Source organism: Penicillium diatomitis, assembly GCF_028827545.1.
Source record: "Penicillium diatomitis strain IBT 30728 chromosome Unknown utg000009l_segment0_segment0, whole genome shotgun sequence".
Classification (NCBI taxonomy): Eukaryota; Fungi; Ascomycota; class Eurotiomycetes; order Eurotiales; family Aspergillaceae; genus Penicillium; species Penicillium diatomitis.
In genome coordinates, this window is record NW_026623181.1 from 217805 (window position 1) to 240503 (window position 22699).

General features: G+C 51.9%; 10 protein-coding genes across 10 annotated transcripts; 4 read left to right on the top strand and 6 right to left on the bottom strand.

Moving 5' to 3' along the window:
- Positions 1-456: 456 nt before the first annotated feature.
- N7539_006599 (uncharacterized protein) lies at positions 457-1320 on the bottom strand (the record flags this gene model as incomplete). The annotated part of the gene is made up of 1 exon (XM_056936200.1): positions 457-1320. One exon carries the CDS (start codon positions 1318-1320, stop codon positions 457-459), a length of 864 nt encoding a protein of 287 aa, XP_056788135.1.
- Positions 1321-1701: 381 nt separating this feature from the next.
- N7539_006600 (putative GTPase NOG2) lies at positions 1702-3879 on the top strand (the record flags this gene model as incomplete). Its single annotated transcript, XM_056936201.1, has 3 exons — positions 1702-1799; positions 1871-2615; positions 3049-3879. The coding sequence occupies 3 exons, from the start codon at positions 1702-1704 to the stop codon at positions 3877-3879; spliced, it is 1674 nt and encodes a 557-aa protein (XP_056788136.1).
- A 641-nt stretch (positions 3880-4520) lies between these two features.
- N7539_006601 (protein kinase IKS1) lies at positions 4521-6645 on the top strand (the record flags this gene model as incomplete). Its single annotated transcript, XM_056936202.1, has 2 exons — positions 4521-4576; positions 4632-6645. The coding sequence occupies 2 exons, from the start codon at positions 4521-4523 to the stop codon at positions 6643-6645; spliced, it is 2070 nt and encodes a 689-aa protein (XP_056788137.1).
- Positions 6646-7190: 545 nt separating this feature from the next.
- On the bottom strand, positions 7191-9029 carry N7539_006602 (prefoldin-like protein; the record flags this gene model as incomplete). The annotated part of the gene is made up of 1 exon (XM_056936203.1): positions 7191-9029. The coding sequence occupies one exon, from the start codon at positions 9027-9029 to the stop codon at positions 7191-7193; it is 1839 nt and encodes a 612-aa protein (XP_056788138.1).
- A 246-nt stretch (positions 9030-9275) lies between these two features.
- N7539_006603 (TFIIH/NER complex subunit TFB3) lies at positions 9276-10529 on the top strand (the record flags this gene model as incomplete). The annotated part of the gene is made up of 3 exons (XM_056936204.1): positions 9276-9315; positions 9379-9619; positions 9680-10529. The coding sequence occupies 3 exons, from the start codon at positions 9276-9278 to the stop codon at positions 10527-10529; spliced, it is 1131 nt and encodes a 376-aa protein (XP_056788139.1).
- A 300-nt stretch (positions 10530-10829) lies between these two features.
- N7539_006604 (uncharacterized protein) lies at positions 10830-13827 on the bottom strand (the record flags this gene model as incomplete). The annotated part of the gene is made up of 3 exons (XM_056936205.1): positions 10830-11825; positions 11888-12555; positions 12609-13827. 3 exons carry the CDS (start codon positions 13825-13827, stop codon positions 10830-10832), a joined length of 2883 nt encoding a protein of 960 aa, XP_056788140.1.
- A 1488-nt stretch (positions 13828-15315) lies between these two features.
- N7539_006605 (uncharacterized protein) lies at positions 15316-16758 on the bottom strand (the record flags this gene model as incomplete). The annotated part of the gene is made up of 2 exons (XM_056936206.1): positions 15316-16584; positions 16705-16758. 2 exons carry the CDS (start codon positions 16756-16758, stop codon positions 15316-15318), a joined length of 1323 nt encoding a protein of 440 aa, XP_056788141.1.
- A 2601-nt stretch (positions 16759-19359) lies between these two features.
- Positions 19360-19743, bottom strand: N7539_006606 (uncharacterized protein; the record flags this gene model as incomplete). Its single annotated transcript, XM_056936207.1, has 1 exon — positions 19360-19743. The coding sequence occupies one exon, from the start codon at positions 19741-19743 to the stop codon at positions 19360-19362; it is 384 nt and encodes a 127-aa protein (XP_056788142.1).
- Positions 19744-20232: 489 nt separating this feature from the next.
- N7539_006607 (glycoside hydrolase family 64 protein) lies at positions 20233-21507 on the top strand (the record flags this gene model as incomplete). Its single annotated transcript, XM_056936208.1, has 1 exon — positions 20233-21507. One exon carries the CDS (start codon positions 20233-20235, stop codon positions 21505-21507), a length of 1275 nt encoding a protein of 424 aa, XP_056788143.1.
- A 267-nt stretch (positions 21508-21774) lies between these two features.
- N7539_006608 (alpha/beta hydrolase) lies at positions 21775-22651 on the bottom strand (the record flags this gene model as incomplete). The annotated part of the gene is made up of 2 exons (XM_056936209.1): positions 21775-22116; positions 22244-22651. The coding sequence occupies 2 exons, from the start codon at positions 22649-22651 to the stop codon at positions 21775-21777; spliced, it is 750 nt and encodes a 249-aa protein (XP_056788144.1).
- Between the last annotated feature and the right edge of the window lie 48 nt (positions 22652-22699).

Here is a 22699-nt window from a genome sequence, read left to right on the forward strand (position 1 = left end):
ATGTGTTAGTAGTAGCGAGTTATCCTCCGCACGCGAAAAAGATACTGGCAGCTTTCAATTTCAATTAATCAGTGCCCATGGCGCCTGTCCAGGAACGAGCGAGGAGGCGAGATCGCCTTGACCCGACATCAAGGCTTTCGTCAGGATTCCTCTTCCCAACTCGATGCATTTGGTGGAGTCTGCACCTTGCCCACTATTCGAGCCCGCTGTAGCAAGCAAAAGAACATCTAACGCGAGTGCAAACATGTCAAAAGCATTCCTCGCAAGCAAACGCCATCGAAGACAGCAAAAGAATCGTTGACCGAAAAGATTTCATTGTGGGTGGGTTGACAAACGATTCTCGGAGTCTCTCGTAAAAGACATTGAAAAAAATGGTAGGTATAAAACAAAGTGAAGTTATTTTAGTATGCAAAGGCTCGAAAGTATTATACAAATATCCCTGTCAAGGAACTAAAGTCACAGCTTGCCACCAGTAATCTGCTCACCCAGCTTCTTGACGCGATCCTGGATAACGTCCCAGCGAGCGGTCTCGCTTTTGCGGGTTTCGTTGACAATAGATTGAACAGTTGGTGGCGTGCCCAAGTTCCAAATGTTCTCCCCGTGCTGGTGGTCGTTTCGCCAAGCCTCGTTCTCCCCCTCAGGGAAGACTCGATCAATCTCGGCAGCAAGCTGCTGTTCGTTGATGATGAAAGTGCGAGCATTCATGTAGAGAGATTGCAAGTGATCACGACGAATGGCATCCTTCTCTGCCTGCTTGGCTTCCAACCGCGCCCGAGAAAGAGCCAATTGCTCGTCCCGATTAGGGTCCGCCAGAACCTTGTGTGGCTGAGCTTGCATGGCCGATACAATCGATGAACGAGTAAGGCGCTCGTCTTCCGGCTCTGGCTGCTGCAGGACACGCTCACGTCGCATCTGCTTGTCGAGGCTCCGGTTGAACATAGTCTGCTCCGCGATCTGCTTCCGCTTGTATAGTGTTTGCAGACCTTCCCGCAGGTTTTTGCGTCGCACATCGGCCATCTTCAGACGGAATGCCTGCTTCTCAGGATCACTGCTTTTCGGGTTGACTGTACGCTCCGTTGAAGGCAATGGCGTGACAGCATCGAGGTATGCCTTGTGAGGTTTGTCTGTGCGACGAGCAGGGAATAACTCGCGAGGAACTGGCAGAGTACCTCTGACACGAGGTTTGGTGGGAGGGCCAGCCTGGACGACACGGGGAACATCGACAAAATGAGGCGACTCTGGCCCAGCTCGGAGGCTTGGTGAAGTCGCGAACCCCCGAATCTGCACAGTGGCAGCTCGGCCGCTGCGGAGAATAGGCATGCTGCACCAATACCGCGTTCGGTGACAACGGTTTCGGAGATTGAGGCCACGTGAGATTGTTAGGAGATGGATTTCTCAGCAACTCTCAATGAGTTACCCGCCAAGAATAAAGATGAGCCTGGCTCATTAAACGCGGTCTCAAAGTGTTTGACGCAGGAGGTCGGCGTCTGAAGAAACAGAAGCGATTTTGCCGTGGTCCGTGCCCCGTTGTCTCTTGGCGCCCGAGAAAAAAAGTCTCTCCGCCTTTGGAAGTTTTTTTCCCTTTTATTTGCTTTCCTTTGCGCTCAGACACTTCTTCTTTGATTCTGATCTACGCCTTCGAAATTTTCGCAAGGTCGAGCCATACTCCTTTAACATTGAAGAAAGTGAAAAGTCCCCATCATGGGTACAGGCAAGAAGGAGGCCTCACGTAAAGTGAGGCAGGGCAAGGTGAATGATGGCATGGGGAACGTCAAGCTGAAGGGTGAAAATTTCTATCGGTATGTTACCTTTTTTTCAGCATCTGTTTTTGCATGCTGTGAAGCGGCCAACTCACATTTTGACCTTGCAGCGATGCGAAGAAAATAAAAACCCTGAACATGTTCAAAGATGGAAAGGCCCGACGCAATGCAGCCGGAGACATCACTGTCGCTGCCTCTTACCAGTCCAGAGATGCTCCCGTCGCTCGCATTGAGCCCAACAGGAAATGGTTCGGAAATACTCGTGTCATCTCGCAGGAAGCTCTGACTTCCTTCCGCGAAGCTGTCGCTGAGCGAGCCTCTGATCCCTACCAGGTGCTGCTGAAGACCAACAAGCTCCCAATGAGTCTCATTCGGGATAACACCAATGGTGTGAACGGTCTCAAGCAGCACCAGGCTAAGATGGAGATCGAGAACAATCCCTTCAACGACACTTTCGGCCCCAAGGCCCAGCGGAAGCGTGTCAAGCTGGGAGTGACTTCTCTGGAGGACCTTGCCGGTGAGACTGCCAAAGTGCACGACTCCTACCTGGAGAAGAACGACCAGGGAACCCACGAGGACGGAACACCCATCGTTGCCAGTGATGTTGGTGCAGTGGAAGACACTGTCTTCACTACTGCTCGCGAGGCTGTTTTCTCAAAAGGGCAAAGCAAGCGTATCTGGAACGAGCTTTACAAGGTCATTGACTCCTCTGATGTTGTCATTCATGTTCTGGACGCCCGTGATCCGATCGGTACCCGCTGCCGCAGTGTTGAAAAATACATTCGTGAAGAAGCACCTCACAAGCACCTCATCTTTGTGCTGAACAAAACTGACCTCGTCCCGACGGGTGTTGCTGTAAGTGACCTCCCCTTCATATCCGTCTGCATCTCTTTTCACAAGCTGCCTTTCCCCGTAAACACCTTTTTCTGTTTTCCATCATTTTTCTTCATTTCATCCGGCTCTCGGGCCGTTCCATCGCTAAGTCAAGGCTTCTTCCTGCGGCATTTTGCCGTTCATTTCTTTCAATGGAGGTCCGTCTGTTACAGCTTTGGTAGATTGACAATGTCCCGCACCAACCCTCTTTCTGAGGCGAGGTTGACCGGTTTTCGTTTTGAAGGCTAGTCGTAAGGGACATATGTGTTTTGTTTAAGAGTTGAGTTCTACTTCTGCCTATTCTTTGGTGGCTTGATAGTTGAACTCTTAGTAACATCCCACACATCCTTGCTTTCTCTCCATCTCATTTTTCTTGGTCATTTCAGCAACACATACTGATATGGAAGTTCATCAGGCTGCCTGGGTTCGTCACCTTTCCAAGGACTATCCGACTCTGGCTTTCCACGCCTCTATCAACAACTCCTTCGGCAAGGGATCTCTGATTCAGCTTCTCCGTCAGTTCTCTGCACTTCACTCAGATCGCAAGCAGATTTCTGTCGGCTTGATCGGTTATCCCAACACAGGTAAATCGTCTATCATAAACACACTTCGCAAGAAGAAGGTCTGCACTGTTGCCCCTATTCCTGGTGAGACCAAGGTGTGGCAGTACGTTACTCTCATGAAACGTATTTACCTCATTGACTGCCCCGGTGTTGTGCCCCCAAACCAAAACGACACGGAGGAAGATATCTTGCTGCGTGGTGTCTGCCGTGTTGAGAACGTTGAGAATCCTGAACAATACATTCCGGCCATCTTGCGTCGTGTACAGCCTCGTCACCTTGAGCGCACCTATGGCATCAAGGACTGCAAGGATGCCATTGACTTCCTCAGTCGACTGGCTCGCAAGGGTGGTCGTCTGTTAAGAGGAGGCGAGCCTGATCTGGATGGTGTTGCCAAGATGGTCATCAACGATTTCCTGCGAGGCAAGGTCCCTTGGTATACCCCTCCTCCTAAGGGCACCAGTGACGGTACCGAGAAGATTGAGGGCCGTGAAGGCCGTCTGGGTGAGATGGGCCGCAAGCGCAAGCTTGACGAGGCAGCGTCGGAGCCGTCTGTGGAGAAGGCCGAATCATCCGAGTCCCAGCCCGATGGCGAGTTCGGAGGGTTCGATGATAACGATGACGATGATGACGACTCGATTGCAAACCTCGAGGTTAGTGATGTCGAAAGTGGCGAGGAGGACTGAAGTATTACCCTTGATCCCGGTGCCTCTTAACTGAGAATCGACGGCACGTCGATTCAGATCACCAGATCTTGGCGCAGCTTCATTTGTATGAAGCTTCAGTCATCGATTTGCACATGCGGCATATCCAAGCCGATCCGTGTCGCGGTTGTCCCTCGATCTTACCGTCCCATCTGTGGACCAGACAGGCAGGCTCTCCGCTAGCATCACCTGCCGGGCAGCAACACAGAGATACTCTATTCTAAACATTCTCTCACACGTCTCCGCCCGTGCAACGCTTGCAAACCCCCAACTGTGAGCCTCTGGGTTTCAGACCTACGCCATTCCATGTGATACCCCGATTTTAAAATCAATGATGAATTTCTTTCCTGGCAACCTTGAATGCAATCTAAATGCAATATCTATCTTTCATGTAGTTTCAACCCCGTAGTCCATCTATCCGATATCACGTACATTTATTTCATCATCATCGGCCATAGTTTCTAGCAGGCTTTCAATTTAGACTTCGTTCTCACCGCCCGCACTGTGGGGCCTACTGGGGACATCTCGTCATTTCCACCAACACGCATCCGTCAGAACAATAGGTCACGTACGCGGAAGAAGCGATTTGGTCGTCTTCCCACCCTTAGAAATGGTGATCAAGCATGCCGGAAGACATGTCTATGATCCCGTACAATGGTGGAAATCTAGACGTGGTGCTGTATGTATCTCTGTCGCAGCTGTTGGGCAACCCGTGAAGCTAACGACGAGCACAGTCGGCACAACGACTCCGTGGTGGTCTTTGACCATGATTCCCAACAACTCGCGCTCAGACGGACGGGAGATGACGAGGAAGACGATATGGAGCTAGCGAATTGTCCGCTCTGCCATCGTCCAATGCGTGAAGCCAATCGAGGAAGGCACCGAGGCAGTCCGCAGCCAGAGGCGGAATTCATCAATCCAAACTACTTTCGCATGCTCGACAATAGCTTGCCCAGCTCTGAGAGCCCGTCGAGGCCATCATCACCACGCCGTCGCCTTGTTCGTTCCGCACTTCCTGCCGGTCCCACGAGCGAACCAACAACTACACCGTCGCCCGTCACAGGTCAAGGAATCTCTTCGTCGGCATTTAGTCAAGACTACTTTAAGCGCTTTTTCGTGGAAGAGAAAGTACTCGGAAAAGGTGGCAAAGGCGTGGTTTTGCTGGTGAGACACGTTCTGGATGGTGTGTCCCTTGGACATTTTGCTTGCAAGCGTGTGCCGGTCGGAGACGACCATGAGTGGTTAGAGAAAGTCCTGGGAGAAGTACAGTTGTTGCAAAACCTCTCCCATCAAAATCTGGTTTCCTACCGACACGTCTGGCTTGAAAATGCCAGAATCAGTACCTTTGGCCCCAGTGTTCCATGCGCTTTTATCATCCAGCAATATTGTAATGCGGGCGATCTCCACCATTACCTCTGTGGGAGTATGCAAACGACGACGACGGCTCAACAACTCAAGGACCGACTACGGAGGAGATCCAAAGGAGAACCAGAATTGAAGCCCGAGACCCAGGGACCCAGAGTGCTTCCGCTAGATCAGATCTATTCTTTCTTCAGAGATATCACCGCTGGCCTTCGACACCTGCACATGAACGGCTACATTCACCGCGACCTGAAGCCTAACAACTGTCTTCTTCACGAGACGAGCGATGGTCTACGTGTATTGGTCAGCGATTTTGGCGAAGTTCAATCACAGAATGCTATGCGCAAATCCACCGGTGCCACTGGAACAGTGTCCTACTGTGCTCCCGAGGTCCTACGTCAAGAATACCCTGGAGGACCCTTTGGGAATTTTTCTTTCAAATCCGACATCTTCTCACTGGGAATGATCCTCTACTTCTTATGTTTCGGCGATCTCCCTTATCAGAGTGCCGATATCTTGAACGAAGACAATGAAGATTTGGACGAGCTCCGCGAAGAGATCACGCACTGGGCTGGATTCGATAACGTTCGGCGCCGGCGACCTGATCTACCAGCTAAGCTGTACTCGTTTTTGGACCACTTGCTCTCAGTAAACCCAGATCAGCGTCCCACAGCAGACGAAGTATTGAGCGGCATTCAAGCTGCCAACAATGCGGGCGAGAACTTCAGGTTGAAGCGCAACAACTCAACAGGGCCAGACTTGACTGGACCTGGGAGAGTTCATGCAGTCGAGTCCGTGTCGCCTCGACCATCGCTTGATCGAGCGTTGTCACCGGTGACGAAGAGAACCGACAGGAGCCCCATCTCTGTACCACGTGAATCTCCTTTTGATGCAGGCACTGGATCCCGCGGCCCTCCAGCATCTGACACAGTCTTCGATTCCCGACGTTCCTCATTGAAACCGGACACTGATATGTTCATGCGGCAAAGGTTCCCCAATCCTCCGCCGGCCTTTACCGGTCGGACGCTGCCTTCGCACGAAGACATGCTCAATTCACAGACCCAGCCCGTCCCACCTGCCCAGCAACTTCAACTTCCCCCGCCTCCGTCCAACTTTTCTTCATTTCGCCGTATGAGCACATCGATCATTCCGCCCATCCTGCAAGTATCGTTGTTTTTGATCAAGGTGGTCACGGTGCTGCATCCTTGCTCACCCATGGTCGTCAGGCCCTGGCTTTTGTATCCCCTCCTGTTGTTGGCGGCCATTACACTCAGGACGCACGATCCTCGCGTACAAGTACTTTCCACCTTGGGTCATGTCCTGATTGTGGGACTCGGTATGAAGCTTGGAATGCTCTGTAAATGGACGCATAACTACGTGGTGTGAATTTGACATTTTTGTCTGCAGAGCCTACAGCAAGGTACGATTAATGATGATGTTAACATGATCCTCAAATATCAATCGCATGCATGTCGGGGGAGAAAAAATAACGACAACTCCATTATCTTGGACTCCGTAAGAACAAGCCAACCCATGAGATATTTCCGTAAGTACCGTCCAGATAGACGAGCACAGTACAGAGTATCCCATCAGGTCAGACAGCGTTCGTACAAGGTTCAAAGGTGATGCAGCCAGAGATTTCCCCGTTCTATATTTGATCTCGGAACGATAACATTGGACACGACGTGGATTCCCTTGCGGGGAGATGTGCCCAAAATGATGCGGAAAAAGCCGCAAACAGGGTATCAGTTCCTGGTGCGAGACACGGCACTCATAATGGTGACTTACATTTGAAGTGACGGGACTCCGATACATCTGATACGCATAGTAGAAGTGAGTCAGAAGTAAGAGATAACTCTATTACTTTCAGGATTCATGACCTCGTCGATTTTTTACATAAAAGGCTGTGTTCCGGTAATGGCTGAACAGATTCAGGGCTTGATACGCGCAGCCTTGAATCGGCTGACCTTCTGGGTAGGTTCCTCAATAGGGACGAACTCAGGCTCTTCGTCATCAACGAAGCCACCCTGTGCCTGGATCTTGCTGTTTCGCATCCTGTAGAATTCGGAAGCGATCTGCCGCCGATGGATCTGTTCGTCCAGCTCATCTGGAGCCGGAGCGGTAATTGATCCGGGAGCGATGTCCCGCTCGACTAGCTTGTCGGCCGAAGTTTGGCCAACTGGTGGCTTGGGAGCTGATGGCCTAGCGAGATTATCAGCGATGGGCGTAGAGAAAGGCTTTGGCCCCTGGGGAGTAGCAGGGAAAAGGTTGGCTGGCGGCTTCATGTCGATAAGGTCACTTTGCCTTCCAAACTTCATCGGCTGGGATAGCACTTGGGCGGGAGTAGGTTTGGCAGGAAGATCCGCAGTAGAGCCTTCAGAGTCAAGAGCTCGAGTGCTCCTGAAACGGGATCCTTTCTTTGGGGCCTTGACCGTTGCTGGCCTAGGCTCATGTGGCTTGGCCGTGCGCTCAACAATGGCGTCCGACAGAACTTGGACGCTAGCTTGTGGCTTCGGTAACGGGTCCTTCTTCTCGGCCGCAGTAGATTTGGCGGAGGGCGCAATATCAAGTTCCTCGGCAAAGGCAACCTTCTTTTTCGGCTTCTTCTCCTTCGCAACATCTTCGACATTGCCAGCCTCTTCCATGGGCTCATCATCAGGAGTCTGGATCTCTTGCCGGATCTCTTCCGGGAAGGTTTTGGTGTCTTTGCCTAGATTCGTCATGCCTCTTGCGTTGAGCTTGGCTTCCAGCTCCCGCATTTGCTGATGATACTCCTCCGACAAGAAAGTGTGGGACCGGCCGTATTCGTCCTCGTCCTCCTCATCCTCTGTGCCATACGCGTACTCTTCGTCCGAGACGGAGAATTCGCTGGCATTATCATCCAGCTCCAATTCGGCAACAATGGCACCGACTTCATGAATGCCGTACTCGAGCATCTCTCGGCGAAGAGTAGCCTCATCGGCAGGTTCGTCGATGTCGGTGATGGGAGACTGGGCGCGATCCTCCGGCGTGACGAGCGACACTGGCTTGGACAAATCAAGATCATCCTCTTGCTTTTCTTGTTTGTCCGTTGTTACAGACGTCTCGTCAACTTCACGTTCTTCGGCCTGGGCGGGAGTTTCGTTCCCTGCTTCACTCGCAGAAGCCTCTGAGGTTTTCGCATTTTCAGCTGGTTGACTATCCGTGGACGCCGCGGCGTTCTCAGTGGAGCTGGAATCTTGCGGGATGTTCTCGACACCGGCCTTTTTGAGAGCTTCCAGAAGATCCGACGCATGGTCTCCAGGCTTATTGACAGAACTAGAAATGACGTTTCCTTCCTCATCTAGCTCCTCCACAATTTCGCTCAAAGGAAATGCCTGACCTCTGGAGACATCCGATGGGGGCTGGTCATTTGAATCCAATGTGTATAATTCATCCTCCGCGGCCCGTAGCCTTTTCTCCATGGTCGCCACATTTTGCTTCACATAGTCGATGCGTCGGCCGAGGAGATCAACGACCTGTGTGCGCGATCGGTCGACACCGGCTTGTGTTCGGAGGATCGCTTGGATTTCCGCGTCGTTGACGAGCGAACCTTCATACTGACGCGCGATGGATCGCATCTCTTCCGCAGTGGAGTCATCTTCCAGTACTCGAATCTCTTCGCGCAGACCATCGTACTCGGCCTCCCATGTTCTCCAGTGGTAGAGAGATTTTTGTAATTCGGAGATGTTTCTTTCAAGGGCAAGTCGCCGCTGTTCGAGCGTGTCAAGATCGTGGTCTGGAATACCCATGATGACTTAAAAAAAAAGTGAAAATCATCAGCCTCGCTGTTAAGAGATCATGCGTACGTGAGAGTAACAGAACAAGAGCAAGTTTGTGAGGAGAGGGGAGGGGCAAAGAAAAAAAATGACAGAAGAACGCCGAAGACTGAAGACTTGGTCTGTGCACGTGGTGGAGCCCGCCTTTATCTCCATCTCTTGCGGATCTCCGCTCTGAGTCTCTCTCCCAACTTCTACCTGGTTGATCAAAGGACCACCATGGCGTCCAAGAATGGGATCGACCGCCAGGATGAGGACGGTAAGCTTGCCCACAGCTGAATCTGGTTACGAAGTATCAAAAGTCTAACACAATATGTCAAAGAGGTCTGCCCCGTCTGCAAGTCCTCGCGGTATCTCAACCCGAACATGCGGTTCCTCATCAACCCCGAATGTTACCATAAGATGTGCGAATCTTGCGTCGATCGAATTTTCTCCTCGGGTCCCGCCAGCTGTCCTGTCGCCGGATGTCGTAAAACGCTTCGAAAGAACCGTTTCCGCCAGCAGACTTTTGAGGATATTGGAGTTGAGCGAGAAGTGGATATACGGCGCCGGGTGATGCACATGTAAGACTGGTCCTGCCCTTTACCTCGCAATATTAGACGCTCGCTGACGAGGCGAATCAGTCTCAATCGACGCGAAGAAGAATTCGATTCGAAGCGTGCCTATGACGATTTCCTCGAGCAACGCGAAGAGATCATAGCCAACCTAGTATGCCGGACAGACGTGGCGAAAACGGAGGCACAATTACAAGCATACGCTCAAGAAAACATGCAATCCATCAAGGCGAACCAGCTGCTCGAAGAACAAGAAGCAACCTCCTTCCAGAAGAAGATCCTGATGGAACAAGAAGAGGCCCGGCTACGACAACAGATGGCCCGAGAGGAATACGAGAACGAGCGGCGCGAGCAGCAGGCCACCCGCGAGGACTTCCTCACACGGTTGGCGTCTGGCTCTGCTGTAGATGCGGCTGCACTCGCTCGCGAAGGAAACAAGGTGCACTTGAAGAAATCCTCCGCTAGACGCAGTGAGGAAGAGCGCATTCGGCAGAAGCAGGCTGCTTTGCGCGGCTCGGAAGGCAAGCGCACTGGCACGCCTCTGACGACAGCCGACACGGCCGGCGCAGTCGCTGGTGCAGGATTCATCAAGGGTTTGCGGAAGATCAAAACCCCGGAGCCAGAGAAGCCCTACGATCCCTTCATGGGTCTTGTACCGGGCAAGCGCGATTACTACACCCAGCTCGAGTCTTACCCGTACGCGTTCTTGGACAAGCTCCGTGCGGATACTACTGTGCAAGCAGGTGGGTACGCTTTGCAAGAGTACTATTCGCGAACGCTACTAGAGGCGTTTGCCGGGTTGGGTTGTTTCGTGCAGGAAGAAGTAGCGGAGCGTGATGCTACATCTGCTTTGGGTCTTTCCAAGCCGGCGTCTACTGCGGGTGCGGCCATGGCTGCTGTTGGTGAAAAAGCTGCATAGTTCGATGATTACTTGAGATTTTCGGCATAGCGATGGCGTTTGAACTTGGGACGCAATGATTCTCATAGCATTTACTTCTGTTTGTTGATCTGTTCTGCCTTGACTCCTTAAACATAACATGCGGTATCTATGTACCTGCCCACAAATTCTGGAGAAGTCAATAATAAGGATGACTTTACATCACCAAAAGACTCGATGCGTAATGAAAACACTCGGATAGACCGCATGCGAAGAATCCCCTATCGATCAAAAGAACATTGTCGCCAAAAACTTGGAATAAGAGAATAAAACAGGTTAATTTCACGCGCGCCCAGTCAGCTCGGCGGTGCTTTCGATGCCCTCCCAGGGCAAATCGTCTTCCTCCTCATCCTCGACATTGACTCCACCTGTACGGGACTTCGACGTGTTCGCCGTCACGTCAATGCCAATTGACTCCAAAGTCATGTCAAGATCACGCTTGGACAGGTCGCCCTTACATGTTTCCAGCACATCGTAGAGAGAGTAGATTTGGTCGGACTTCATATCGATGTCTTTCATGACATTCTCGATCTTCTGCATGATCGACTTGCGCTGACGCTTCCCAAGGGACACATCAAGTTTGTTATAGGCAGCTTGATAGGAAGCGAGCTGCATCTTCAGATGGGCAAGTTCGTCCTCGAGTGTCTTGAGTACGGTGGCAAGGGCTACAGCAGGATGTTGAGACGGACGCATGGTGGGGTCTTCAGTAGCTGGCATGCGTTCCGACACTGGAATTGGCTGCGGAATCTTGACAGCCTCCTGTGAGCAAGAGCCATCGTCAGGGTGAGTGCTCTTGCAAATCATGCAGTTGTCTCCATCATGCTGGGCGATCTTGTTCAACGCTCGCTGCGTGGACTCTGGTAATTGAGACGAACTTCTGCCGGCTAGGTCTGCACGGCTCAGGGTGATATCGGGGAGGATGAAGGCGGAGGTCATGTCCTCAACATTCCTGCGCTTTCTACGTTGTGGCGTAGGTGCAGCTGACTGGTCAGAGTGGCGTCGTGCTCGATCCGAGGTTGGCACGACAAGGCTTGTGTCGGCATCCATAGTTGCGGAAGACCTTGTTGTGATATCGCCGGCAGCTGAGGCAGGACGAGAAATAGACAGTCTCGGCTCCCGCAGCGCGGACTTGCGTGGCTGAGGTGCTTTGAGAATACTCTGACGACTGGCGTTCACAGTATCAGTGGCAGCCGCATCCTTTGTAGCACTGGAGCGGCGCTGTTTGCGAGATAGCCGTTCTTCTTCTAGCGTTCTGCGAAGCTTGGCGATCTCGTTTTCCTGATGATGGAAGCTGTCAGCGTTATTTGGTCAAAAAGAAAACACGAGGCTTATGAACTCACATCAATCACACTCAGAAGCGTAAGGTCATCTGCCTCCGCAGATTCCTTGGTTTGTTCGGTGGAATCCAAGGCGCTGCTGACGTCCTCCAAAATGACGCGCTTGACTCGCTGCTTGGACGTATTTGACTGTTTTCGGTGACTCCGGGACTCGGAGGGGCCAGATTTGGAAGACTTCGAGGCAGATGCTCGCTTCGAAGTAGGCTTCTCGATCGAGAACAAAGCTTCCTCCGCGCGCTCTTTCTCCAGACGGGAAATCTCCTTATCCACCTGTGTAGAGACCTTGGAACGAGACTCTTCCTGTCGTTTGGACTTGGACTGCGCGCGGGCACTCTTGGAAGTCACATCTTTGGTGTTGCGACTCACGTCGGCACTATAAGTGTTGCTATCTTCAGGGTCCGAAGCAGAGACACTCGATTCCGTATCCTGAATCTCGTCTCGGTGATGCTTGGATACAATTCGGTTCAGCTGCGACTTGAGAGTCGAATTCTCCTCTCGTAATTGGTCATTTTCCATCTTGAGCTCCCTGGTCTCGAGGTAGGCTACACCAAGCTGGGAAATGGCAGACTCTCGCTCATGGTTGAGTCGCTTGACCGCGGCCTCCTGGACCTGGGACTTGCGGTCAGCAATGTCCAGCTGATTTTGCAGAGCTATGTTCTCAGCCTCGAGTTCTGTTGTAATTCATTAGCAAGCATCAACAACAAAGATTCGTTGGCTCACTTACTTTCGATCTCCAAGTTCAGCCGTTTCGTTTGTTTCTTGTTGTCAACTTCGTCTGCCCCGCGATTATCTGAATGACGAGCGCGCCCAGATTTGAGCAAAGCGTTCTCCTCTCGGTAAATCTCAATTCGTCTCTCGGCGTCTGACTTGAACATCTCCAACTCGGCAACCTTGTCTTGAAGCAGCCGAAGAGAAACGAATAGTGCTTTCTCATCCTCGGGAATTGGAATCGCATCGAGTGGTCGATGGCCACGCACAGTGGACATGTCGGTCGCCTCGTGAGGGGGAGACACGAAGCGAGTGGAGCGCATCTTGTGCTGACGGGGGAATACGGGTGTGCCATCTTCATAGACGCCTGAAACGAGCTCGGAGATGTTGGGCAGGTCGGGAAGAAGGAAAGATTGGCGCGTCATGGTGTCGCCCATCGTGTTGTTGTGGTTATTGCTCGGCTTGCGCGGGGTGTCTCCGTTGGCAGCCTTGCGCATCTCTTTCGCATAGGCCTCTCTGGAAGCACGCTCAACAGCGTCAGCAATCTCTTGCGAGTCATTCAAGTTTCCGAATCGCGTCGATCGGTTATTCGTCGCGACAGGAGCGGGGCGCTCATCGCCAATGAACGAGCCGTCGTAATTATCGCGCACTTTCGCGTGCATATCAGAAAATGTGCGTCGTTGGTTATCGCGTTGTGATTTGCTCAATACTGGAGGGTTTGCGATCTCCTTTTGGGCCTGCGTGGCACGTCGCAGTTGTGCGTCCTTTCGAAGGTTCTCACCCGTGGCGCGTCGAGCTGTCGGGCGCGCAGGTGACTGTTTTTGGGGCGTTGGATACTCAACACGAACAGCTGGAGAGGATGATCGGACGCTGTTTTGAAACGACATGATTGAATCGCGCGAATCGTCGATGCGTCGAGCCGGGTTTTTCGAGTTGCCGCGGCCGAACTCCATTGACAGCTCACTGATATCGGACATGGTATCCCGGTCGCGGTTATTAGGCTGTTGAGCTTGATTGTCTTCTTCTTCAGAGGTCGGAAGCTGCGAAAATTCCGGAAACGCGCGTTCCAGAGTAGATGTGTTGATGACAAAATCCGGTTCGTCCTTCTCGATATCTTCGTCGTAGGTCTGTCTCATGTTGGGAAGTCGCGGGCTACCGAATTCGCGAGTGGAGGCCAAAGCTTCGTGTTCGGGGTCGAAGTCGGACACGGTGAAGTCCAAGTCTGAAAGCGGCATGCTCAGTAGTCCCGACTGGAAAGCAATCAGTCTGCGAGGTGTGATGGGTAAAGAGCTTGGCTGCCAAACATGGAGTGTGAAACGCAAATGTGCAGAACTGCAGATGGAGTCTAATGACTGCGGAACACCATTTGGGGGTGGGTTTTGTTTTGGAGGCTGGGAATGTTTTGATCGCGCGTCTTGGCCAATTATGCACCCTCACGGCTACCCGACCCACTCTGGCCGAGGACACTGCGACCAAACACCAGCACCGTGGAGGTGTTCTGAAGGTTCAATTGAGCAAGCTATGTACTACAGGGCTCCATGATTCCATGCGAAATCACCTGTACAGAAATCAGAGTTCTTGCCTTGTATGGATCAATGGTTGGACCTTGCGACGTCAAGCGCTAGCCATGAAGGCATATCGTAACCCTGATTGGAATGCAGCCTACGGTAACTCCGCCATGGATCTCGACAGACAAATGCCCAGTGATAAGAAAGATGTAAGATAGGTCGTTGACCTGCCCCGTTTGCGTAGGAAAATATTGTATGTATGCCCGAGAGAAAACGAGACGCATGCTAGCAGGGAATAGTCGAATCGATCGAACAGCGTTTCCTACCATGTATTGCCTTGAACTACGTGAGTGAGATTCCGGGAGCAGGTGCAGCAACCTTGATGTATATGCGTTGGTTCCAATTCCACACTATACAGTATATAGACCATATACAGTACACACAACCAACGAGATTCACGGACCGACATGGATATTCTGAGGCGGATTGTGGTTCTGCTTAAAAAGGCACATGTTTATTGGAATTTGAACGTCGCTCCTACTGGAAGGTATGTACTCTGGCACTTACCTCTTCCATTCTAAAGGGATGCCCAGGTAGTAAATTTGTTGTTCAACGCAAGCTGGAGACTTTCGACTGGCGCAGGCTACTTCACGCGTACTCAACCGACTAGGTGTCATTGACGGACCAACTTTGACCCATACACTGTATTGGAAGGTATGTAGCATTTTCGGAAACGAAGTCAGATCTATCTCAGCTTTATTGAGTCAACACATGCATGAACGAGCGCAGCTACACGTGGGGCTGCCAGCGGTCAATCGTAGCGAGATCAATGGAAGGTAGGTTTGTGTACGCCATCTTAGATAATCATTGTTCTTGATGAATGAGTGGAAGTGTGGGGGAGAAATGACCTTTTCTCTAAAGGTGGATGACTACACTACTCACTCCGGAGTGAAGCCGCAGCCGCTGAATTTGATCTCACGCTACATAGTCCCAAATCCCAACCGAACGCCTCGCTATTCGTGCCAAAAAAGCTGCAAGATCATGACGCCAAGGTGAAACTTACATCCACCGGGCAGTGAAAAGAAAAAGAGGAAAGAAGAGCTATGCTCTAAACGGACCCACGGCCGTGGGACGAACTCGTCTGCAGCGAGGGATTCCCGGCCATTACTATGCTCCAACACGTCGGAGACTACCCTTACAGCGCCATCTGCACCACTAAGCAGGTGGTCCTGCCGATGGTCTGTCGCTCGACTCGGCTGTGACATCCCGGGACGCAGCGGTTTCTGGTGAGACTTCCGCCTCTACCGCAGTGTTTCCCGAGGCCAAGTTAGGCTGCTGAGACACCACGTCCTCAACTGGCGTGGGAGTCGCAGGAGAATTCGAGATCGGACTCGCGAGGTTGATGTGGATCGATGGCAACCGAGTAATCTCCGGCAATCGAATCTCCCTGGCTGACTGGTTGATGGGACCCTCATAGGCGGGGGCCTCCCCCCAGTCGAGTTGATCGTACCCCGGGGGTGGCAGTTCGAACGTACCTAGGTCTCCTTCTTCAACCACGGCCGCGACGGGTCGAACGGACGATGCGTGGGTGGAAACCGGACGCAAGGCCAGCGAATCCGCATCAACAGAGACCGTGGACGCAAAAGATTGCACCTGAGAGCGAGTCGTAGGTACGGTGGTCAATGAAGGCGAAGACTCCTGCATATCTGCGTTTTGGAGAAGAGGGCGTTGGTCGGAGTCGGAATTGTGAGAATCAGCCCGCAGGCGGGTGCCATCATGTCGAACATGACCGAGGTCAGCGTAGCTCACGCTCGCGATTCGGCGCTCTCTTTCACGGGCTCGGTATTCCGCAATGATAGACGAGGCCGCAGAGGAAGAGTTAATACCACGATCGCGCAAATCCTGGCGCAGTTCATCGAGACGGATCGACTCTCCACGGGCCCGAGCCTCCCGACGCTCCCGACGACGAGCCTCACGGACGGCCAACTGATACCGTCGTTGTACCCGAAGTTGATAGAGAGCTTCCATTTGATCTTCTCGACGAGACTCTTCTTCCTCTGCCGTCTCGGGGAATTCCACAACCATGTCCATTCCAGCACGTTCTCCCTCGCGCGCAATGACCTGTTCTGTCGGCTTGGGACTTGCGGAGTACGCCGGCAGCGTCATCACGGAGCGGATTGAGGTCTCTCGCTGCGGACCATTATTGCTGTCATTGTGATTGTTGTTGCGGGCGTTGCCGGAAGATCGAGAAGTCATCTCTGGGCCAGACTGTCCAGCACCCCGATAAGAGGTGTCGTGACCATTAGCTTGACCATGGGTCGGCACCTGTCCATACGATGAATTACCCGGGCGCCATTGTCTCCATTGTCGTTTCAAGATGTGACCGGGAAGGTACTTGGGCTCGGAATAGCGCACTCGCAGCCATCGAGCGACCGAATAACTGCAAACGCTGAGGATAATCAGGGATATCAAGACCGAGACACACTGAGAGACGAACTCAGTCAGCTCTCGCACTACCTTCTGTCATTTTCACATCGAACAGCTGCGGCTAAATGACAAGATGTGCAGCGTGTCATGTCTGCACGGTCCCGAACGAGCACTTACAATGATGAAGACGCTGTTTTTACGGCTGAGCTCTCGTTTTCGCGGGAGATACATCGTGGCGGAGTACGGGCGGTGGGCCCTACTGATCTTGCCCACACATGGAAGGGCCGCCGCGCAACTCAGTGAGGATCAAGGGATGGCGGAATGTGGGATGAAAAGCAGATGAAACGTGGGGAGAGAGGTCTGCGATGTGAGTGAGAGGTGAACGAATTCCAGCCTCCGCGCACTGTTGAGGGAACTTGGAAATCAGCAATCTTGAGAATGGGGCACCGTTTCTAGGCACAAGTGGAGTCGACCACACGGGTGCGTGGTCTAAGACAGTGGCTCAGTGCCTGATGCCTATTATTATCCTGCGGACCCAGTGTTTTTCATCTCAATCAGCGTGAGGAGCGGATCGACGCAACAGATGGCGGCAATGTCCCAGCCACAGGGGCGTTGCCCACTCGGGAGATTCGCTCCGAGTCTGTTCAATTTGGGCAGACGGCGGAACCAGGAAGACTGCAATGTCAAGGCTGAGTTTTGCTTGGTACCTTAGTTGACGAGCCCTGTCGCATCTGAAGCAAGTTGAACCTTTCGCGACCGAAGGATGCAGCAGCCTCCGACTGAATGACGACGGCGGTCTTGTCTTGGCGGGTTGCTGGTACTGTACATAGTACATACTACATACTACGTGGATTCCGATCCATGTGTCTTGGATCCCTAGCGATAAGTGATGTCAACGAGATGTGCGCTCATTGTCCTCGGCGAACACGATCTGAGCGACTACTCTGATCCTCTTCCACGATGACCGTTCTGTATGTTTCTTTTTGTCATGAAGCTCGAAGGCACCCCTACCGTGTATTGGTGGAGGCCGAGTATTTCAATTAGGCCGCCCAAAGCTCAAGGGTCTGAGCTTTGACCGAGAAGCTGCGGTGTTCCGTGGTCTATGACTATCTGAGACAGTCAATGCACGCCGAATATCTGATAAGAGTGACAAGCAAGAGATTCCATTCATCTCGGCGTTTCGGTGACCCAATGCCGCGAGTGTAGCGATTAAATTGGAATATTTAGAGCTGAGTCACAACGGTGTGAATGGATTGAAGGATAGAGTATAGACTGTGTTGATGTGTTCTGTCCATCTCCGGTCGGTCGTACAAAGCCAAGTTCATACCTCTCTATCATTACATTAAGTCTTGTTGTACCAGTCTAGAGAATTGAGCATGTTTTGTTTCATTATCTCCACCACTTAGTAGGGCAGACTTATCATGCCCGGCGTGAGAGACAGTTGAATGCTTAATTGGAGCACGGCGCCCTCGAACCGATCTCAGTTATCCACTGCAGTAGAGACAGGATCGTAAACATCCAGCTTCTGCACAGTACTGGTAACTTGATGATCACGTATATCCTACACTCACCTATATTGTCTTTGATAGTACACTCCAAAGTCACATTCTACTCTATTATACACAAACAGGCTAAAATTGAGTAGGCTACTGTAGACCCATCGTGTAATTGCAACCCTTCCGCTCGCGTCAATATCGCAACTGATTTACCTCACAACTGAGCTGAAGCGAACACTCTGGCTTGGTGATCGACCCTGCCCTGATGAATACCGCTCACAGCCAGCTGATCCCGGCTTCTGAATATTATTACTCATACCCTGATGATCGGAACAGACCCGATCACAATTAGTTTCCTTGAGGAGTGTGGTGGGGCCCTCTTCGATACCTTTCATCAACACTGCATCTCTCCCGATCGTCTGTTACCAGGAACAGTCACCCACACGGGTTTTGACACAGGATTGCAACACACATCCATGGAAACGAGACCTCCGAGCCCAGGTGCTGGTGCTTCTTTGGTCTACATTACCGCCTAGAAGCTTGACACAGCTCAATACTGGACAAGTGGACATACCTAAGAGACTCCATCACATCTTGGATGGAATCAAAGAGAATGCTTAGCTCAGCTTACGGCAAGAACTGGAGATCATACAGTGGTGGTGTCAGTCCATCAAGATGTTTAGATGTCCTCGAGATTGATCGGCCATGAATCCTAGGGTGACAAGATCCCTGCCTAGTCAAGTGATACTTGATGCCCTTCCTTGACTTCTTCGAACTTGAAGATTCAGAAATGAGCGTGATCCAAGTCTGCAGCATCCAACCTTGACTGTGACCACCTGGATTATTCTCTTGATCAACAAACTTTCTTGGATCAACCGTCCGACGACGGGCATGTGAGTCAACGCAGCGTTCCTGGTTTGCGATCCAGCGAACTTGTTACGTGAAAGCTGTGGATCGGGGTTACACGGAAGGATGTTAGGTTGCCGAAAGAAAACTATACTGATCCCAGATCGTTCCAGTGCAGTGTTTATTCGACTTATGATTCTATTTTCTCCAAAGCCGACCGTCTTGCACAACGAATCAAAGGATCTCGAAAACAAAAGATGATCTTTGTCACCTCAGACCCTTACAGGTAGCATATTGGACTACTCTTTCAGAACAGAGTTCAGCACTCATTAACTTACTCCATCGGTTATGGAGAGGCTCAGTTGATCATTACTTCATTGTGCGAATGACGCATCAGCATGTCAAAAGAGGTTACATTGTGGAACTTTGTTTACTCGAGGGAGTGAAGAGAAAAGCTACCAGCATCCATTGTGAGCCTCAACGCCCCGGCTTAGAAGGAAGGATAAAATGGAGTTGTTTGTACTGACACACCGCACATGAGCAGGAGCCTGAGGAGGCGCCAGTGCTCCCTTGCCTTGACCGGCCCTTGCCTGCCGGGCCTGTTCATGCCGTTCATGTCGACGATCTCTCCAAACTCGGTACTTCCATCATGCATGACAGCGTGGACAGGCTTTCCCCGTGGAGAAGGCTGCCCCGCAAAGTCAAAGACCGTTTCCATGGGTCGCCACGCGGCAATAAGATCATCTGCACACCCGGCATGATCGCCGGCCTGCACCCTCTTGCGGTCGGACTCGACATAGACTTCAAGATGTGCCGAGAGTGGCAGCTCATCGTCCGTGAAGGATTGATTGCCATGGTCTTTGGAACAAGGCATGAGCCAATTACTATGGTTACCGTGGACAAAGAGTTTGGAAGATGGACGTGCCAAGTCGTCGCAAGGACGGATCACCGGACCGAGTCAGCTTTGCTTGACTGAGCATCCGATGGTGGGTGTAAAAGTCGTAGTCCCTGCCTTTTCTGGGACCTATATAACCCGACGCTGGGTGAAGACGTTCCAGCTCGAGTCTGGACCTCCTGGGCATCCTACCACTTGGTACCTGAGATTTGAAATCCTGCTGTGCTGCCCGAGTTGGTGGCTTCTCATGATCTCATCCCGTCCTTGAGTGGACCCATACACTGCTTCCTATCCAAATTCTATTTGCCCGGCTTAGCCTTCAGGTGTTATACACGCCTATATTATCGCCCGTCTCCGGCCAAGCCAAGTGTGTGGCGCCCTGACAAGAGCTTGGAGATCTGTCTTTGGTTGGGCTTTCCCCTCTCTCATCTGTCTTGATCTCTTATCAACTTCCGAGCCACCGCCGAGATGGCAACTCTGGACTTTGCGTTGAAGAACGAGACTGGCTCCGACACGGTCTATGCGTACATTACCGGATACGCAATTGATCGAAACAACGCTCTCGTTTTGATTCAAGCAGATGGTAAAACGCCGTACTACCCGGCGTCTCCCTCCAGCACCCTCAGTGCGCTGGATCAAGACTGTGCAATCCCACTGGGCCCTGCTGGCAGTACCAAAACAGTCTCGATTCCACACATCGCGGGAGGTCGACTGTGGTTTGTCCGCGATGGCAAGCTCACCTTCTATGTGAACCCTGGACCTGCACTCGTTGAACCCTCTTCGTCCAACCCGTCTGATCCCAATTACAACCTGTACTGGGACTTTTGTGAATTCACGTGGAACTCCTTCCAACTATATGCGAATATCACAATGGTCGACTTTGTGTCCCTGCCCATTGCGCTGACCCTGACCAACACGTCGGGCGCTTCTCACTCTGTTTTGGGATTGCCATCAGATGGATTGGGAAGGATCTGCTCGGCACTGCAACAGCAGAATGCCAAAGACCAGGCCGGATGGGACAAGTTGATTGTCAGCAACAATGGAAGACAGCTCCGCGCTGCTTCCCCCAATACGGGCATTGTTCTGGATAATTCCTTGTTCAAGAATTACTACGATTCGTACGTGAATCAAGTCTGGGACAAGTACTCCAACAACGACCTGACAGTCAACACACAAGGCGGGGCTGGCAATCTTCAAGCGAATGTAGCTCAGGGCAAGCTCGACTTTACCTCCCAGAACTTTTCCTACGATAAGCCCTCGACTGCCGACATCTTCAGCAACAGTTCTGGTGCCTTTGCAGTCTCCGGCAATGGCATCAAAGATGCCGTGACTGCCAGACTCGCGGCCGCATTCAATCGATCGACCTTGCTGAGCAACTCACAGCAACCGAATGGGGCGACAGTGGCCGACTATTACCAGAACCCTGTGACAAACCACTACTCACGGATCTGTCATGAGATCTCTCTCGACCATCGAGGTTATGCATTCCCCTACGATGACGTCGCTCCCAGCAATGGGGAGGATCAGTCTGGAAGCGTGTTTGACTCGAATCCAAAGCTATTGACTGTGACTGTGGGTGGCGGTGGAGGCACCTCCAGTGTTCAAGCTCTTGCAGACAACCCTGTTCGTCAGGAAAACGCGCACAACTCGCAGGAGGTCTCATCAGGCCCGGCACCAGAAGACAAGAAAAAAAAGGTGTTTTCCGGCTTGAAGCAGGCTATGCGGAGACTTTCTCACAAGTAGGAAACTCCCTCTATCTCGAGAGTTCGTATGCTCCCTTATTGACATACTGAGGAAGAGGAAACCCTGCAGCCTGTAACGCGAGTTCTGTCAGGAAATGGGATGGAATTGGGTTCTTGTTTGGGTTTGCTTGCCCTAGTCTACATTCTTTCTGTGATACTTATTTGTGAAAGTCATTCCGGAATAGCGGAAACCATGAAGCTTCTGATCTAACGTATCAAGCCCCTCCCGAATATCTAGCCGAATATATACATGTAATTGCAGAATCCATTACTGGAGAGTTTCCCCGGCTTGTCTCCGTAGATAAGCTACCACATCATCAGGGACTGCCAGCCAAGGCGAGTCGCTCGAATTGATCTTCTCCGTTTCCATGACGGCCCCCCTTCGCTGAGCACGATCAGCCATTAACTGCTGGACCACAAGAGGCAAGGCAAAGTCGTTGACACAGAGCAGATATGAGCAAGGAATCTTCAAGTAAGCCGCACTTGTAGCGGGTGATGCCATTGTGGACCATGCGTGAGGGCGGAGCGATTGGGCCCATTCTCGACCATTGGGAACGTCATGGAAGAATAACGCGAATGGATCGCTGGCTGTCACAGTGCCAGTGGTTTCCTAACCAAACTCATTAGCGCCACATGAATTGTGAACCATCCTCTCTTCCCAGGGACCACGGCCGCATTATAGTAGAGGCATCCGCCGAGGTAAGACTTCAAAGTTGCTTGGTGATCATGTCACTTACATCACGAACATGCCACGGCGGCAAATGTCCCCCAAAAGCGCTGATCATACTCTCGCCCACCTGGGGGATGAACGCAGCGACAAACACCAACTTGGTCACCCCGCCACTCTTGCCTTGATTTGCACGTTCTGATCGCCCCAGACCGTCTAGGGAACTGCTGACGGGGAGACCAGACCAGCCATGCGAAACGACTATTACTTCTCGGCCGCCGTCGACTTCGGGCTGGACGAGTCTGCGCACGGCGTCAATATCTGGCTGGAGGTCTCTGACTGAGCTCGCTTGCTCGACGGATGGGAATGAGACAACATAACATGTATAGCCATGTTCATTTAATTTCTGGGAGAGGCCATCGAAGATCTTCGGGGGGCAAAAGGCACCCGGCGCGAAGATGATGGTTGGTTTGGCCATGATCCCAGTTAAAGAAGAGAAAGGGTTTGTGTTTGGATTTTATAGAGT